This window comes from Mandrillus leucophaeus, unplaced genomic scaffold, assembly GCF_000951045.1.
Source record: "Mandrillus leucophaeus isolate KB7577 unplaced genomic scaffold, Mleu.le_1.0 Scaffold1085, whole genome shotgun sequence".
NCBI lineage: Eukaryota > Metazoa > Chordata > Mammalia > Primates > Cercopithecidae > Mandrillus > Mandrillus leucophaeus.
Genome location: NW_012099043.1, coordinates 536,568 through 556,129, shown reverse-complemented (window position 1 = coordinate 556,129; position 19,562 = coordinate 536,568). Strand labels below are relative to the sequence as shown.

At 36.1% G+C, this 19,562-nt stretch overlaps 1 protein-coding gene across 1 annotated transcript in view; it reads left to right on the top strand.

Moving 5' to 3' along the window:
• The first annotated feature begins 216 nt into the window (after positions 1-216).
• The window catches only part of LOC105544778, a 52,749-nt gene continuing 33,403 nt past the window's right edge, over positions 217-19,562 (top strand). The window contains exons 1-2 of the mRNA XM_011987365.1: positions 217-277; positions 9,413-9,728. Coding sequence (XP_011842755.1) covers positions 217-277; positions 9,413-9,728 — 377 coding nt within the window. The remainder of the gene's footprint in view (positions 278-9,412; positions 9,729-19,562) is intronic.

The following is a 19,562-nucleotide window of genomic DNA, read 5'->3' as shown; positions in this document are numbered from 1 at the left end:
TCCTCTGCCCACTACTGCTTCCTTTTAATCCCAAGGGTATTTCTTAATACACTTTCAGCATATAAATTTGCATTTTAGGTTATTGGAAAACCCAAACCAACATGGGATAAGGAATAAAGAACAACCCCCTTTTGTACTAATATAGCTGGACGTATTTTTATTATATAACCTGAATATATTTTCACTTTCAGAATAAGAGTACAAGAGTAAGGGAACATGCCTGCAGTTCCCCAAGGTTTATTTGATGTTATCTTATATAAGGTTCATTATGCAGTCAGTAAGCTGTTGTACTCGATCCCGTGCCAAGTGCTGGGAATTAAGGGATGAGGACAAAGGAATAGAAACTTGGCCTATTGAGATATTATTCAAAAGGTTCCCCTCAATATAAATTAGTAATCATATAAAGAGATAATATATTGATATATTATAATAAATAACATTAAGAAAAATCAGACTGAGGATTTTTAAAAGAGGTTGAAGATGAAATGAGATAAGGTGGGATCAAGAAAGGCCACTTTGAGGAAATTAAGCTCAGGCCTGAATGAGGAGATGATGACAGGAGAATTCCAGGCAACCAAAAGAACACATGGCAAGGCCTTCTCACAGGAGAAAGGTTAGTGTATGTGAATAATAGAAGTCCACAGTGGCTGGAGCATAATAAGTGAGGGATGTATGACATGAGGTTATAGATACATTTAGAGTTAGGGGGTCAGAATACGGGTGTGAGCTTTCTTGCAGAAGTATTGGGAAGCTTCTGGAAGATTTATCTAGGGCAGTGACCTGATGTAACTCCTTTCCTGTTTTTCTTTTTCTTCTTTTGGTGATTATTCTCTTTGCTTTCTAGAGAACAGATGGTAGAAGGCGGGAAGTGGAAATATGCAGATACATTAGGGACCCATCAAAATATTGAATGTATGGGTTTGACTGTGGTTTGACCTAGAGTGGTTATTACAGAGAACGAGTAGAATGGACGCATTAGAGCTATTTCTCCAGTTTGAAATGGTTGAGCTACAGACTGGATACAGGTAGGAAGATGGTAGAGGAAGGGGTGACACCAAGTATACTTCGAGCTTGGTGTTGACAAACAGGGCGCACGGGAGAGTCGTTTATGAGAAAGCTTCGGGAGAACAAGGAGACTCTGAAATTATTTGGAAAGGTCAGAGACTGTCTTCTGAATCTTGTGGTAGAAACAGGAAGGATTCTATTGTATACAGAAACAGGAAGAAGAATCCAAATGCAACTTTTTTGACCAGCTTTACAGAGTTCAGCCAAACAAGCCATACGCAGTTGAACCTCATGTTAGAGATGAGCAAACTGAACTTCAGGACCCATAAACAACCTGTCAAAATCATCTGACTAGCCAGAAGAATATTTTGCCCATTATGTGATACTTTATTTAAATAGTTATAATTATTTTATATATTTTATTTTCTTGATTTTATTTTCAGTCACAAATAACACTATTACAGTTTATCTCTATTTTTTACTTTTCTTATTTTATCATAATTTCAAGTAAAAATCAATCAAAAAATTATATTGAAATGGAAATACTGAATTTCATACTAAAGACAAGGCATCCAAATGAAAATGAAATTTTCCAGGTGAAAATTTCCAAATCATAAATATGTAGGGACAAAACGCTGTATTTATGAAGAAAGATACAAGATAATTCTAATTAATTGATGACTCAAAGGTTTCCAACTTTAAAAGTAAATATTGTCTTTGAAGTAAAGTCCATTTAAATTATTTATGCAGCCGGTTTTAGTAATTCTATATGCACATCATGTAAACTTTTCTGAGAAAAATTGAATTGGAAATGTTAGAGTACTGAGTGGAGAAAAAATTGTCCCCTTATGAAGGATCACTTTAGCCACTTTGGCAGGCGTCGGTAAAAGAACGTTAAAAGCAGATGTGTACTTAGAAATAGCTTATCATTGAAAAGAGAATTGCATCACCACCTTTGCAGGCCCTCTCCTTTTCCTTCATATTTGTGTAACTTTGCCATCTATAGAAAGATTATGGGAATTTCGAAAGTCGCTGATAGTTAAGGAACATCCCCATAACACTTTGCTGAACCCATAATAAAACATTTCCCTTCTGTCTCAAAGCCTTTTAAAATTACCTACCATAATCGGTATAGCTAGAAGAGGGTACGTTCTGTGTTCAAGTTCTCCTGTTTCGTGAGGTTGAGAATTCTTTTATAGTCTTCTGAGGATGACACTGTACTGTGCTTTTAGCCTTACTGTTTTCACCTATTCTTTCCATTCCTTACCTTTGTATATTTACATTTTATATATTGAAATGTTATTTTTTCAAATACTTTATATGCAAGTTTACAAAGTACAATGACCATACGTACATTAAAATGACTTATTTATACCATATGGAGTTTAAATATAATTTTACAATATCTAGTATTGATTGTTTCATTTCTAATCATTGATACTTTACATGATTTTTCCCAGCATACCTCAAAATACTCTTCAAAATTCTACTAATTAATTTCTGTAACACTTCTGAGGTGTATTAATAAGCTAGAGATGTAAATAAGATTTGCAGAGAAAATTAGGTTCCTAAGTTAGAAATTTTGTCCCACTATTGACTAGAAAGCTATTGAAATGATAAAAAACAGTAGCACATGTCATAGAAGAGGACCAATAAGCCTGCTGCAGCATGACTGCCTGTGTGACCTCAGACAAGTCACGTGGGTCCGCACTTCATTCTCTTCACTCTGATAAGAAATATTTGACAAATCTCATTTTCAAAAGGCCTTTAAGGCCTTTCCACTTTTTTTTTTTTTTTGAGGTGGAGTTTCGCTCTTGTTACCCGGGCTGGACTGCAACGGGTGGTCTTGGCTCATGCAACCTCCGACTCCCGGGTTCAATTGATTCTCCTGCCTCTGCCTCCTGAGTAGCTGGGATTACAGGCACACACCACAACGCCCAGCTAATTTTTTGTATTTTTAGTAGAAATGAGTTTTCACCATGTTGGCCAGGCTGGTCTCAAACTCACGACCTCAGGTGATCCACCTGCCTCAGCCTCCCAAAGTGCTGAGATTACAGGCGTGAGCCACCGCGGCCAGTGAGGGCTTTCTACTTTTAAGATTTCAGGATGTATAACCTGGGATGCAAATGGCAGTATGTGTGTGTGTATATATACGGATATATATACATAAACACACACACATATATACATATATGTACGTATATACACACATATACACATATATACATACACATACACACATATATACATATATATACGTATACACACACACATACATGAGACAGAGAGAGAGAGGAGATAGAGAATTTCATGTGAAAATATAAACTGTTAACATAAAATTTTGCTTCTCTGAGGAATATTTAGCATTGTTCTCAATCTTCTCCGGAGAATTTAAGCATTTTTCTCAGAAGTCACCAGATAGAATGAGGGAGGGGCCATGTGACAGGAGCCAGAGATGAAGAGAGAGCAATACAAAGTGTGCTTTGGGAAAAATCGTACAAGGCTGGGGAATACTTCTCTCCAACAAAAAGACCAAGGTCACAGCTATATCTCTTCAGAAGCCAATCTTTCTTTTAAAATGTCAATTTCCATCTATTTCTTGCTTCACAGACATCCCATTCATTGCTGGATTTAAAATAAAGCCTTTCCATGTTCACTCTTTCTATAGAAAAAGAGAAATATGGGGGACAGTACAGTCTAAGAAGTGATTAAGAGTATCTAGTGGACTTTCCTGGACTGTAAATCTTTACACATCTCTTAGCCTAATGAGGTGATTTATTGTGCTATAATGCACAGTGAATTATACAGACGCTTCTTTTTGATCATACTGCAGAATGGAACTAAATACTAAATACCAAATAGCACTCCCATGATTCTTATAGATGTCATTCATATGGCATATTTATGCTTTTTTATATAGCAATTCTTATTCTTAGCTCTTAAGCCATTATGGAATCTTTTTTTGTCATTTTAATAATCATGTTCCACTTGAGTTATGCAAGGTAGAATTTCTAAGTAGAAAGTCTTGTTTTATTGAATGCTTTTCAGTAAATATTTTGGAAAAGATCTCCGTTTCTTGATACTACTTCTGCACACTTTCTCAACATATTACTTGGTATTGCCCTTATTAACCTGTAGTACACCGTATTCTGAAAATATTAGGCTTAAAAATCAGTCACGTATAAATAAAGCTAATGAAATAGAAAGGAAACCACATTCAGGAAATGGAAGGTAGAAGCAAATGTATTAACCATAAGTTAGAAAGAGTTTGGTCTTTGGAATGAAGCAACAAGAGTTTAAAAATCTTGTCTGTGATTCACTAGCTTTGTTACCTTGGAAAATTACTTATGATTTCTGAGTATCAGTTTAGTAGGTGATATCAACTGCAACTTCACAGAATTATACCAAGTATTAAATAAAGGACTTAGTATCTGGGAGAACATATAAAATTATTAATAGTTACATTTTTTTAATATTACCATTATTATTATCATCATACTTATAGTATTTTCTTTCACTGACAATGCACTCAGGACATAAGGAGAACTATAAAACGGTGCTTCTCCAACTTAAATGCATAGCGTGAATCACCTGGAGTTTTGTCAAAATGCAAATTCTGACTCAGTAGTCCTGCAAACTACGGAACTCTTGGAAATGCTGGTGGTGCTAGTTCACCGAAAGACCACACGTTTTGCAACAGCTATATAGAATGTCCTGTTTCTCTTTCTAATCACAAAACATGGCAAACTCTAAAATAAAGCAGAATAACAGATTTAAATATTAATACTCATGTCTTCACAATTTATAATTTCTTCCTCCCTAACAAAGGCATAATTCTGAGTAAAAATTAGCAAAAAAATTGAAATTAATCTTCCTATGTTTATTTCTTTAACAAATTCTGGGTGATTACTACTGGGTTACTTGCTGTAGGAAATAGAAAAATTGCTTTGACATAGATCCTTAAGAATTTGTCCCACTACAAGCTTATTTTTGTAGGAAGCTGAAAGATTTATATAAATAACCATAATTAAAGAGACAAACTAAGAAGTGCAATAAAAGACCTAGGCAAAGTGCTGGAGTAGTTCGAGGTGGAGTAAAATTATCCTAAAATAATACCTGCATGTAACGTTACACTATCTTCCCTAACCAGCACGTGAGAAAACTGTCACAGCGAACTTTGGCGCTTTCTTATATCTTGGTTTTGGTTGCCACATCCTTCTATTTTGGGAAGTTCTCGGTTTCCTCATGTAATAATAACAACACTTAAACAGTGCATACTAGATAAAAGGAATGATATTGCTTGCTTTATTTACATAGTGTAGTTAATTTAATTTGTACAATGAACTATGAAGTAATCAGCATTATTTCCTTCACTTCACGTATGAGAAAATGGAGAATCAGCGACACTAAATCATCTCAAGTTTCTAAATTATCCAGTCTCACCAGGCTGTTTACCCGCTGTTTCTGTCTATGTGCTGCTATAACAAAATGCCACAGATTGGGTAATTTATAAATAACAGAAATGTATTTCTCACAGTTCTGGGGCTGAGAAGTCCAAAGTCAAGGCAGCCGAGATTTGGTGGTTGGTCAGGGCTGCTCTCTGCTCCGAAGATGGCACCTTCTTGCTTTGTCTTCACTTGACAAAAGTGGGCAAAAACGGACAATGTAAGGACATGGCAGAAGAGACTGAGGAGCCAGGCATTCCTCTAAAGCCTCTTTTATAAGAGCATGTATCTCATTCGTGAGGGTGGATTCTTCTTCACTTAATCACGTAACCAAAAGCCCCATCTCTTAATACCATTATCCTGGGATTTTAGTTTCAACATACAACCTTTGGATGGACACACGGGTTCAAATCATAGCACCCTCCAAATTATAATGCCTCTCTCATGCCTGTTCTCCTTGAAGTACCCTCCAGTTTTGTTCTCTTCATTTCAGCCATCACAGTTAACCCTTCAGTTCCATGTTTTAAATTGATCTCTACATTTTTAAGATGGTTCCTTTTTTTTTTTTTTTTGTATATAGCAGACTCTCAAACGTATTTGTCATATGAACCAAGTAGGTAAATATGTAAATGCCTGTTAAATTTTAGTGAATGATATAATGGCCTAAAGATTTATCTACTCTTCAGCCAAATATATTTGCTGTTAGTAGGAATCTCCTGCCATATACAAAGTCGTGACTCTAGGGGTGAACGTTTTAGCCCGTGGGTAGGTGTAAAGCAGTGGTACGTTACCGTGACAGCTCACAGTCATAGTGCTGGCGCACGCTCCTCTGCTTCAGATTGAATCAGCAAAATATATTCGATTTTGTGAGATTTAAATGTATGCTCCTGTTATTAAAATAAACGTATGGGAAAACTTTAAGGAGCAGATTCAATAGAAACGTTTTCCTGAGTTATCTGCCTTCTTTATTCTTATGTTATGTTTTAAGTCTATGGTCAATGTATAGAGCTACGATTTATGTGCTTTGTTCAATTCTGTTCAGAACAGACAGGTTGATTTCCTCCTTTTAGAATCTTCTTGAATTTTGTCTAATATTTTTGTTCCAATTTATTAGTAGATCATACTCCCCTAACACTGCTTTATGATTACTTATACACAAACAATATTATGATATTTACAAATTGAATTCATTTTAGGAGATGATTTTGGTCATGAACATGAGCAGGTTGTAAAGTGTTTCAGCCATCCCAGGGCATGGCTGTCGGTCCCTTGTCCATTGTTTCAAAAAAATCTTGAATTTGTGATGATGCTGTGATGGTCCCTCAGATATTCTTACACACGTCTTTGCCCCTTGTTCCCTCTAACTTCCCTTTTCGGATAAAAAAGCAAACGCTGCCAAGCTCAAATTGAATTACATTTGGATGCAAGTGTCACTATGCGATGGTTGCCAATGAAAGTACCAAAGGAATTTTATCATGGTGAATTAAAGGCAAATAGACTCAGAGAAATGAGCATGAGCATGAAAATGGCGCATGATACACAGATCTCACTGGACAGTCATTCAGTTCACAATATTTTCACTAGAAAAACCCATTAGCTTTAGCTAAAAATTGAAATTACTTTATAGGAAATCAGAATGAAATACGTGAAAACATTATATTCTGTGCAAGATTAACACCAAGAATGGTGTTGAAAGGCTTGTGGTCTTGCTTTTGACGATGCTAAAAGGTCAGAAACCACAAAGATGCATGTGTGCTGTCATTTGCACAGTTACTAATTTTTCTCGTTATTTCCATAATGAGATGCACTGTTTCAACAGAGAAACCCTCCTGAGAGTTGCTTTTAGTGTTTTCAGGCAGGCAGCGCTTTTGCTTTCATGTTTTGGCCTTGGCCAAGGAGTTCAGACGGACTTTTCATTTATTTTCGGCAAGAATGTATTCATTTATTGCTTTAAATAATAATAAATAGATTTTAAAATTACTGCACATTTCTGCAGTAAGCTCCATGAGGTCAAGGACTATATCAAGTTTGGACATAATTGTATACCCTACATCTTGTGCAAGGTTTAGAAAAAGTGGCATGGACACCTATTTTTTGAATCAATAAATGAATACATAAAAGAAGTTAATAATGTGTTAAAATGCATAAAATTCATTGACAAAACCACTCTTATTTAGGAGCTTATTCTTTAGTTGGAGAGATAAAATATATGCACATAAAAGCTTAAGGAAAAATAATACGTGTTTTGAAGTACTTGGTATGTGAAAAAATTAGCATAAACCTTATATCCATGATATTATTATGCCAGGATCAATAAATATTTTAAGTAGGAAGAAAAATATAATTATATATCTTTGTGTTCAATAGGAATAGTAGTATTTATAAAGTAGAAGTTTGTTACACCTTATTCATAGTCTTTTAAAGTTGTTTATAAAGAAAATCTAATCTTAATTAGTTAACTAATGGTTGATATTAATTTAGGTGCTTTAAAATTGCTCACTTGTGAATAAATTCCCCTTTCTTTTGATCCCTGAATTGCCTTGTACATATGGAGAAATAAAGCTTGCCTAGAATAATTTCTTGAGTGGAGAATGAATGATCTGGATAGATTTGCTGGCAATAAATGTGTCTGTACTTATTTTATTAATTCTTTCATCTTCATGAAGAAAAATATAAAAGTCATATTCTAGTATTTTATACCATGGAAAAAAATTCTTATCGTTTTCCTAAGGAAAAATACACCATGACATAAAAGTAAAGTTAATTAAATTACTTACTTTATTAATTAACTGTCTATTATTTCTATGGGTTGAAGTGAATTTGACATTCAATGCTATTTAATTCTAAAAGCTTGAATGAGTAATGATGTTTTCATGTAAGGTTAGTTGAAATAAATTATCATTGATTTTTAAATTTAATATTAATTAGCTATTGCATATTCTTAATGGGAAACAAGTGTTTACAAGGCCTTGACTGCAAAAAGACCATGCCCATTGTAGACTTCTTAGAATACATCATATCTGCCCTCTTTTTTAGAGTGGGGAATTCAACTCATATGTGGCTGGACGTTGATTCTCAACATTTTGAACGTTATTTGCCTGTCTTAACTCATACTGGTTGATTTTTTTTTTATAAGTAATCTCCATGTTTAGCATGCACTTGAACTATTGTTACATAGGGTGCTTGACTATTTACAAGTCTCACTAGGATTCTAGGTATTCATTAGTCTCTTGATGTGTATTTGCTGATAGTCCTATTATCTTTGTTGGTTCAATGACACAGTACCATCCAAGATGCTACAACACATTATACACAGGGTATGGGTTTTGAGGGCTACAGTTTTCGGTTAGTATTCAGGCTCAGAAACTTAGAATCCCTGCGAACTTGAACAAGTTCCTTAGTCTTGTTTTAAGACCTTCTTGTTTTAAAAGTTAGTCTCAGATTCTTTAAATACACAGTAGGGATGCTAGTAGTGCTCACAGAATTGTAGTAAAGATTAGCTGGGAAAAAAGAGACTATTAAACAGAGCCTGGTGTTCAGTAAGTATCAGTTGCCTTCGATTAGGAATCTGTGTTGTCATGATTAGAAGATTGCTGGTTTATGTTACAGATCTGTAAGTATCGTCAAAATATGTCAAAATAACAACCAGACAGAATCCTATACCATTCCTTGAACATTTCATCCCAGAATCTAGCCAAATTAGCATCTCCATACAGACAATACTGTTAACACAGATATGTGCTCAAACCCCTCCTTCACTTTTCTGCGCTTGTAAATTACTGGAGCTATTTAGGAAGAAGTCTGGGGTGATGGCTCGGTTAAGCTGAGTAGCCAATTATGTCTGTGATCTAGGAGGTGTTAGTGCTAGAGGGGCGCAGACGGTCGCCTCCTCCAGCTCGTTTCTGCAGTGGCCGCACCAGGCACATCCTAGCTCTGCTCCGGGAAGTCCGGTTTCTGGCGAGGGGCTCGTGCGCACCCCTGGCCGGGAGGAGCCTGCAGCCCGCTGGTTAGCACCGCGCAGCTCGCGCCCGGAGGAGGCGGAAGGAGCCCTGCGCCACCGCCAGGAGGAGCGAGCGCGGCGGCTGCAGGCACAGGAGGAAGAGGGAAGACAAGGAAGGACGGCTCCCGGGCGGAGTGGGAGAAATCCGGGAGCAGCCGGAGCAGCAGGTCCGGGGAGCGGTTCCGCGGCGCTGCGCCCGTTACTCGCACGGACGCTGCGGAGCTCCCGGGGCTGCCCAGTGCCCCTGCGGGGAGGCTGCCGTCCGAACCTGACTCCGGGTGAGTTCAGTTCAGCACAGAGGTGAACCCAAGGGTCTCGAACCGGAGACGTGGAACTGGCGAGGCTGCTCCGCTCCCCCAGGCGCTGCTGCCTTTACGTGTCCCACATTCACGGAGGGTTTCCGCGGTGGCTGCACAGGCTGGGGGTGGGCGGATGGGCGGTGGGTGGCAGCGATCCTCACAGCCAGCGTGGGGGCATTCGGATGGCATTAGCTGAAGTGAATGGGGTTTTAGGAGACGTCCCCAAAGGCACGCATTATCTGTGTGTTTCTATACAAGCTTCTAAGACAGGAATTTGGTTTCCCGGATGCCCATTTTGGCCTTCTGGCCTTCCTTTTGCTTGCCTCATGCCCAGTTTTCCAAGCCAAGGAAAGGATTGGAAAGGCGTGGACGGAGAAGGTCTGGGCACAGAATGGGACGGGCCAGCCTTGGTCTCTAAGTTAGGGGGTGGGGCTGGCACTCTTCCTTTCCACCTAATTTACCAGGGAAAACCCTCAGAGTAACTTGAGGTTCCTTCGCTCTGTACCCTCCATAAGCTTATTAAAGGGAACTTCAGGCTCTCTAGACAGCCAGTGAAATGTGGTGGCAATTTAGCTTAAAAGCCATGTTGGTTCACTTCATCTCCTCTTTATCCTTTGTTGCCAAATTGACACCTTTTTGGATTTCTTTAACATAAAGTTTAAGTGGCCGACTGACAGGAAATATTTCTTTTGAAAATTCTGTGAGAAAAGTGATGAGTCAACATTGAGAGAAAGGCAACTTTATTTTCTTGGGAAGAACTTTGGGGAAAGGGATTGATGGAGAAATTCTGGGCATGAAATTATGGACATTTCCCACAGAACTTCTTTCATTTATTTATTTTTTTACATTTGCTTCATTTTTTTTTTTATCTCGTGTGTGTGTGTGTGTGTGTGTGTGTGTGTGTGTGTGTATGTGTGTGTATCAGAGAGACAAAATTCCTTGGAGGTATTATGACTTTATTAGGTTTAGAAGTTTCTTTCTTACTAATAGCACTAATTTGTGATCATCATGATTATAAGAATTAACTAAGTGTTTTGCTTCTCTGTGTTTTGGGTCTTTTTTTTAAAAAAAAGTCAATACTTACTTTGCGGGCCTTACTGAATACCTGTCAATAAAATCGGTGGGCATACGGTTAGTCACATGACCTACTGTGGATTTAATAGCAGGTAAGTATACAAACGATAAGTTTAGGAAATAAATGTCAGAATCCAAATTTAGGTGTGAAATTGAAATATCTTTCAAAATTAACCAAATTCTCTGTTAGGATCCAATGTCATTTTATGGTCAAGGGAGCTTAAAGGTTTCTCAAATTGAGATACATGTATCTACTTGGTTAATCAAAATGTAACATTTTATTTTCTTCTTTCTTTAATAATAGTTTGAATTCAACAAATAAAACTTGCGTATTTAATGTAAGGTTCTTTCACATATATTACTTCTCCAATTTTTAATAGAAATTTAAAGAGAAAAGTGATATTAATTCCACTTTGTAGATGAAGAGGCTGTATCACAGAAGTGTTACTTTACCTCGATTTCTGTAATTATTATGTCACACACTTAGAAGTTGCATGTTATTATGGAACATATAAAATACATGAATGTTATAAAGAATTCAGACCTATGCTGTTTAACTTCAAGGTTAGTTCTTTACCTAAACAACTGCACATTGCACCACAATTGCACTACACTGAGACTACTGAAATAATTATATATGAACATGCTACATGAAAAAATACTGAAAACATTTATTCTTTTTTATTTTATTTCTTATTTTTCTGGTTTCTCTTTGATATAAAATATACTATAATTTTATGGAGTTATTTTCCATATTTAGATGCTCCTAATTTCCAAATAATTCCTAAACTCCTAAAAACTGTCCTGTGTCCTTCTTAATAAAAGTGGATTGACAGGGAGACTCAATTTTTTACTAAGAATATTCTTGGGATAATTTATGTCTTATAATCAAGATAAAGGCAGGCCACATTTAGTTGTATTTTTAAACCACCTAGTGTGAACTTGAAATGCAGACATAACTTGCTTTCAGGCTAAACTGCCAGGCTTCACAGTGAATAGTCTTTAAGATTCCATGGAAACATTGGCAGATATATCTAATGTATAGCTGATGTAGGATTTATGAGAAAAGGAGAGGTAGAAACTGAATGCTCTTACATTTCATATGTGACCACATTCATAACACTTTATTGATAGGTCCTTTGGTGTCTGACATGGGCTGATACAAACAGGCTTCTTCAAGAGTTGAGGAAGAAAACAAAATCCCTGTAATACAGGCTTTTTGCTCCTTTTCTTTCTTAAGTGGTAATAGTTGATCCTACATAAGCTCTTAAAAAAATGAATTCCAAAGACAGTTTGTGAGTTTTTTGGAGGGAGGGTGCTATTGTGTGTGTATGCATGCTCAACACAGGTTAGGGGTATAAGGAGAAGTTAAGCAAGAATATTGAACGCTAGCTGGGAAACTTTTTGGAGTCTCAAATACTTGGAAACAATTTTTTTACATTACATACATAAAATTCATAGTTACATTGGGGAACTAAGTATATTGTAGACAACTTTGCATCTGATTACAGGATTCCTTGTACATTTATAGCTCAGGTATTCTGGAAGGAGTCAAGATAATTAGTTTTATGGCTCTTGCCCATGTGACCTGTTCCTTTCCCGTCCTGACATTAAAAGGATGACTTAAATTTTCTGAAATGTCAAAATTCTCTTTTCCCTCAGATCCTAAAAAAAAATTCAAGCAGTGTATGTGTGATACTCACTGTCATTTCAACATTTCCAAGGTAAAGAATCCTCTTGAGAATGCTAAACAATGCCCTATATTTCTTCCATTGTAATTCTTTCAGATAGAGGGTTAGCTGAGTTAGGAAGAAGGGAGAGAGGGAGATAAGAAGCGAGATGACATTTTATCCCTCAGGAAAGAACAAGACCAATTGTATTCCTAATTTAGAAATATTACCCTACAAACATTCCTGAGCGAGAGGGCTTTGCACATACATTAAAGCAGAATATCTCGTCAACTTCTAGTTGTGCCATGTAGTGAGTTGGAAATAAGGTGAGCAAGCCGAGATCATTTTTGTTGGAGAACTATGAGACCATATGAAATAGGTAACAGAGTTACCCCAGCTGGGGGCTAGAGGACTTGGAAGTTTCCTCCATAAATTTGCATTGTTAGTACAGGGTTGTTCCAGTGATCAGAGTCGTTAAAGCTCTAGAGTTTCTGTATAACTGTGTATACAGGCTGAGACAGCTCTGATGGCCCAGAAAAGCCTTTGGACAGAATCACTGGACATTGTCCGACCACATGTATGAGAATAGTGAGTGCCAAGGAGTTGTGGGTAGCTCGGTGACAACTCTTGCTGAAGGAGTGTCATCAACATTCATTGCTGAAAGTGAATTTTTTATTCATGTGTGTGATGCCTATTAGGTCATGCTTTCTTGGATACAAATTTGTAGAATATACGAATTAATTTTTGAACATCCTTTCTTAAAAGTACCATGTTCATGTAGTTGCTCATCTTAATATGAGTAGTTCAGATGGGACATAATATATTAGGGAGATGATTGAACATCCTAAAATCTAGTGTACATACCTTTGTTCATTATGAGATTCATCCCCTGTCTCCCTTTGCAGTGACATTAATGGCATAAGGGAGTATTAGATGAAATTTAATGCAGAAAAATATGGAGATATATGAATGGTAGATACGGCTGACAACCACCATTTTCGCTGAAGTTGTTTCAAAGCAAATAAATTTGGGATAAATTCATTTTATTTGCTCCTGAAGGGTAATTAAGAATAGGTAGGAAATGTGAAGAGGCTATAGCATTGACATTAAGAGAAGTTTTTGATTCTTAAAATAAGATATATTACACAGGAGTGAACAAACAGAAGATACTGAACAAATATTTTGTCATAAGTAAGTGAAGGATTATTCTGACTTGTTGAACTATGTTTTTAAATGTAAATTTCAACATTTAAATATTATTAAAACCTTAAATAATATTTAAATATTATAAAAGTTATAGAAAATTATATTTTCAATGCAAATATACACTTATAAGCTATATTGTAGATATGGGAGTAAACAATCCAATTACTTTTTTACTGAGTGAAAATTTAGTTGTGTTTTTTTTTTTTTTTTGAAACGGAGTCTGGCTCTGTCCCCCAGGCTGGAGTGCAGTGGCCGGATCTCAGCTCACTGCAAACTCCACCTCCCGGGTTTACGCCATTCTCCTGCCTCAGCCTCCCAAGTAGCTGGGACCACAGGCATCCGCCACATCCCCCGGCTAGTTTTTTGTATTTTTTTTAGTAGAGACGGGGTTTCACCGTGTTAGCCAGGATGGTCTCGATCTCCTGACCTCGTGATCCGCCCATCTTGGTCTCCCAAAGTGCTGGGATTACAGGCTTGAGCCACCGCGCCCGGCCGAAAATTTAGTTTTTTAAAATTCTAACTGGAGCTAAGAGTTCAGTGTGATATATATTTTGAGTTTCAAAATTTGCAACCAAATAGGATAAATATGTTGAACTGTACTTTTCTTGAAGAACTGTGATAAGAATGAGCAGTGAAAAAATTATAGCATACTTACCAGGGATCAAATACTTGCTTAGGGTTTAATAAGAAAAATCTCAGCTAATGCTAGAAATTGTGTACAGGATCTATCACAGACCCATGATTAAAATGGTCTCTTGTTAGCTATATGAGCTTGAAAACAAATGGTATAGCTTCTCTTTACTTCAATTGCTTCTTTTGTAAAATGGGGAGACCAGGAGAATGTAACTCAAAATTCTTTGTTAATGATTTGCTTCTTAGAGCAGTGCCAGATCCAATTAGGATTAGATTGTTATTTTTATTATTGATATTTGCCCTAGTTCTGCCTTTTATTGACTGTGTGAAATTGGTGAAGATTCCTTTCTGAAGCCTTGTTTCTTATCTACAAACTGGGAATAGAATGCCTGCTATGAAGAGTGGTTGTTAGTACATTAAAAAGGCTAGATATTTATTTATACATAAATTTATTTATATATACTCAGCACATGGTAGAAATTTGATAATATTTTTTCTTGCCCTCCCATATATTACTGTGGAGATATCCCACATATTATGTCCAAGATTTTATTTTCCCCTCAAATGCAATGTCAGTCTTGCACAAAACATTCCCATCTCCAACTTCTCTTCTAATGTTCTGCAACCATTAAAGTATAGAAAACTAGAATGAGTATTTTTATAACTTTTGCTGTACTTAAGCATGTGGAGAGAAGAGTGCTAGATCACAGGACAAATTTTGATAAGAAAAGGGAAATATTTACACTACAAACAACTTACTTCTCCCCACGCTTAACAGTTTTATGCTGTCATTCTGTCAGCACCAAGTGAGATTTTCCTATTTAAATAGTTCTCTATTTGTGGTATGATAATTCATGTATGGACTTCATGTAATTAACATAAATATAATGGAGGGTTGAGAAATGGTTTATTTTTACCAAGAGGAAAAATATGTACACAATTTTTAAAAATATTGCTTTGAAAATCTTTAAAATTAACTTTGATTCAGTTGGCAGAAGGTAGCATCACAAACTCACTGCTAGTGGTATTCTTGAGAAGTAGTGTTTGAATTTTCTAGGTATTGTCCCAAGACTGGCTTAAAAGAATTTAATTTTAGATGTAAACTTTCTGCTTAACATGGAAGATTTTTCCATGAAAATATTAGCTCTATCAGATACACGGGTGCTTAGGGGTAGCTGCATGCAATTATGGGAAGGGTGGAATAGAAAAAAAGTTTCATCTCTAAGTTACACATAATGATGTAAGCATATTGATTGGATGATAATGATAATTACAGCAATAACACGATTGAAGGGGTAAGCGAGTAACATGTAACACAGTTACTAATGTCAATCCTGTGACTGAGGTTACCACTTCATTTCTCTTTTCTGGAACCCCTTAGGTTTGTTACTATTGTAGTTTATTTCCTTTGCTTATTGTAGTGGTGTGTTGTATCGCTGCTGCGCTAACAAATTACCGCACGTTTAATCACTTAAAACAACGCATATTTACTGTCTTACAGTTTCAAAGGTCAGAAGTCCAAAATCACTGTAATTAGGCTAAGCCAATGTGTCTGCGGTGTTGGTTCCTTCTCCAGGTGCTGAGGGAAGAATCCATTCTCTTGCCTTTTTCTGCTCCTAGTGGCACCTGTCTTCATTGTCTTTTGACCCATTCCTCCATTTTCAAGGTGCATTGCTTTTATTTCTGTTTCTGTTTCCGCATAGCCTCTTCCTTCAACTTTGAGTCCTCCTCTCTGCTTCATCTAAGGACTCCTGTGATAACTTCAGACTCACATGGATGATCTGGGATAATCACCTTGTCTCAAGATCCTTAACTTAATCATATCTACAAGTCCCTTTGGCTATGTAAGGCAGTACATTCCCAGGGCCTGGAGATTAGGCCAAGAACATCTTTTGGGACTAGTATGCATCCTATCACAAGTGGTAATAATACTTTTGTGCCTTGAGACTCTGAAATTAATGTGCTTGCTTACACGTGGAAACACAGTGTATCTGTGGGGGTAACAACTTAGTTTTGAACCATTAGAAGGTATTGATGGGGAAGTTTTCATCTGACAACAGACACTGATAAATTAAATACCCTTAGATTTGTCAAATCTAACTTTAGTAAAATATAAGTAAAAGCATTTGCACTGCCCGGGTCAAAAATATTAATTAAACCCATTATTTATCAAGGCCAACTTAGGTTTAAATTAGAACATTATCTTCCATAGTGCTTATTTGTGAAGCTTAGTTCTTGTTTACAAAACCTCATCCATGTAAGAAAGCACAGAAAGGTTGGTCTTTTTTTAACCTTTGCAGAACATAAATTTTCAAAGGGATGTTAGACAGTAGTTCCATAGTAATTGATGCAGTTCACAAACATTCATTGTGAATATTTTATCTCATGAGTTATATCTATGATACTAATCATAAACTTCTAGAAGAAATTTAGCAATGGTCATGTCAGCCTTTCAAATCTTTCTGGAACCTGGAAGAGGACCATTGCGTGAGATAGATTCATTTTCCCCTTTATTCCATTGTTGCCAGAGAGAACTTTAAATGCCCTGTTCAAATTAATTTAATGCAAATGAATTATTGCTGCCTCACAAGTAGTTTGTCCTTCATTTTTCTTAAAATTATATTGTAAATGGATGTGACATGCTTTACTAGTTGTTGTGCAGGGAGCATTGTCCTTCCTAAAAGCTCCCTCATTTGTCAAAATGAAGCCATTAAGAGTAAAGTAAATTATATTATCTGATCATAGTATTACAATTGACCTTAAAACCATAAATTTTATAATCAGTGCAAATTGCTGAATAGTGTTTGCAGTTGTAGAAATTTCAAAGGAAACCCTGATTGAGATACAAAGCTGCTATAATCATTTTTAAAATCTTTGTTTTTCTTTTACTTTGGAACAGTAGTGCAGTAAGTACAGAAACCTGCATCCAAATATTCTAAGTTTTTAAGTCTTTTTCATTTCTTTTAATATTGTAACATTTAACAATGTCAAAGAAAGTATAAATTTTCTGAAGATCAAGCTAAAAATAAGAGAGGTTGATGTAAATGAACATCAAATTAACAAGATTGATTATGAAAAGTAATTTCTGAAAAGGGCCAAAAATCCCTTTGCACATAAAGGCAAATGAATTTAGTGAAATAAGATGAAACTGGAATAAAGAACTCTACTGATGCTTAAGTAACTCTTCATGCGAATGAGTAACGTACATGCATATTTTTAGCTCCCAGTTTCAGAGAGACAGTAGTTGTACAATAAATGGTCCTTTCCTGCTATTAAGGAAGCCCCTCCTCCTCCAGCCATGCTATTCCTCAGAGCAAGCACTTCAACTGAGTTTTCAGCCATCGTAAGTAAGAAGGATGGTACGATAGACTGCGTGTACATATGGCCCTCATTAGCAGGCCAACTGTTCCTTTTACCCACCCACATCACTGGGGACATATGGCATTACTTTGACTGTGGAAACAAGTGTGTGTGGACATATCTTGGTATGAGTATGAGACTGTTGATTGTCTTTCTCTGTCGCTCATGCAACCAACTATCTCTCCTCGTGGGAATCATATTATCCATAACACTAGATTTGAGGATGATTAATGATGTTGCTGTTATTATTAACTGAATTTGCCTCTCCAGTTTGATCACAAAACCAGTGAATGTTTGCTTATGGAACATGTAAAGCTTATAGAAGATAGAAAGCTTACAGAAAGAAAGATGGCTTTTTAAGCGTAAGAGTCAGGTCTTTTTCAACCAAAAACTAACTCATTCAAAAATTCAAGAACTATGTAAAACTAGAAGAGCAGAGGGTTCAGAAATGCTATTGAGATCATTTATTATAAAATAGCCAATAATGAAATGTAATAATGAGTCTGTTGTTGTTAGTCGTGACTATGTGGAGAAAATAACGAGAAAATATAAGATAGGCTGGAATGAAGAGAGTCATCTGATCCCAGCATAATTCATTTTAGACAGTTCACAGTATTGTAACTTTTTAAAAAATATATTATTTTTTTCAATACTGTGAATTCTGAATTTGCAGTATGAGACTTTTCAATACTTGCAACAAGTGTTTTTCAGTGGTGGTTCCAGAACTCCCTATCGGGCTTTCAAGCTGCATTCTGATAAGAAGACGAGACGAGAGCGCTTATGTTGAGGTGACGTTTGCACAGGACTTGATTTAGGTAACATACATCACTGATGCACAGAGAAGAGTGGCTGGTGTTGGTGAAGATTATAGGGGAGATAGTAACACTGAAAGGCACCTTTTGCTACCTTTGCTGGCCTATTTGTATATTCAGGTGTGTAGCATATTTCTTGTATAATTACATAGTAATTTCACATACTACATTAAGAAAATATGAACAATTTTTACTAAAATCATGTTTTCTAAATATTAAGTAAATAAAACCAAGATTTGGATAGGTAACATTTATAAAAACAGTATTGTTAGATAGATATAGATGATATTTTTTCATCTGTATCTGTAGAGATGATAAATTTTCAAAACGCTTTTGAATATCATTTGTACCACAAAGTCTCATTTCAGTTTCAGTGCCATGGCACATTGATTAATCACCACCAAAGCAGTACATGAAATATTTGGCAACATAGGATCAAGGTATCTGGTAATGGTGATTGATGCACAGAATACAGCCCCATTATTGTTATGCACTGGCCTTGAGAACTTTAGTTTTCATCTTCTTTCACCTTGATAGAGAACAAACTAACAACTTTTTCTTTCACCTTGCTGGAGAACAAACTAACAACTTCAAATCATCTGATCCATCAAAAAATTTATTTTCTTGAAACTCACTGATTTATTTATTTATTGTTTTGGGGGAGCATTATTATTTGCCATAGTAAAATATCAAATGATCAATGTGTTATACCAACATGGCAGCTCAGATGGTAGGCCACAGAATGAAAACAAACGGGTTTACTACCAAGAATTGTACTATATTGCTTTTATTGACAGAAAAAGTGTACAGATAATTTTATTCAGAGATTTTATGTGAATTATTTTGATACATGTACACATATATTTATAACTGAACTTTGTCAAGTGTGTGCCCACACACATATTCATACAAAATCAATCTTAGAGATCTTACTCAAAGATTGAATTTCTTAAAGTGATTGTTCCAAATATGTATAATTTATGGCAAAAAAAATCACAAAATGACAATAAAAGGAGGCATAAAACTGAAAATAATGGTTAAAAACACCTGTAAATGAA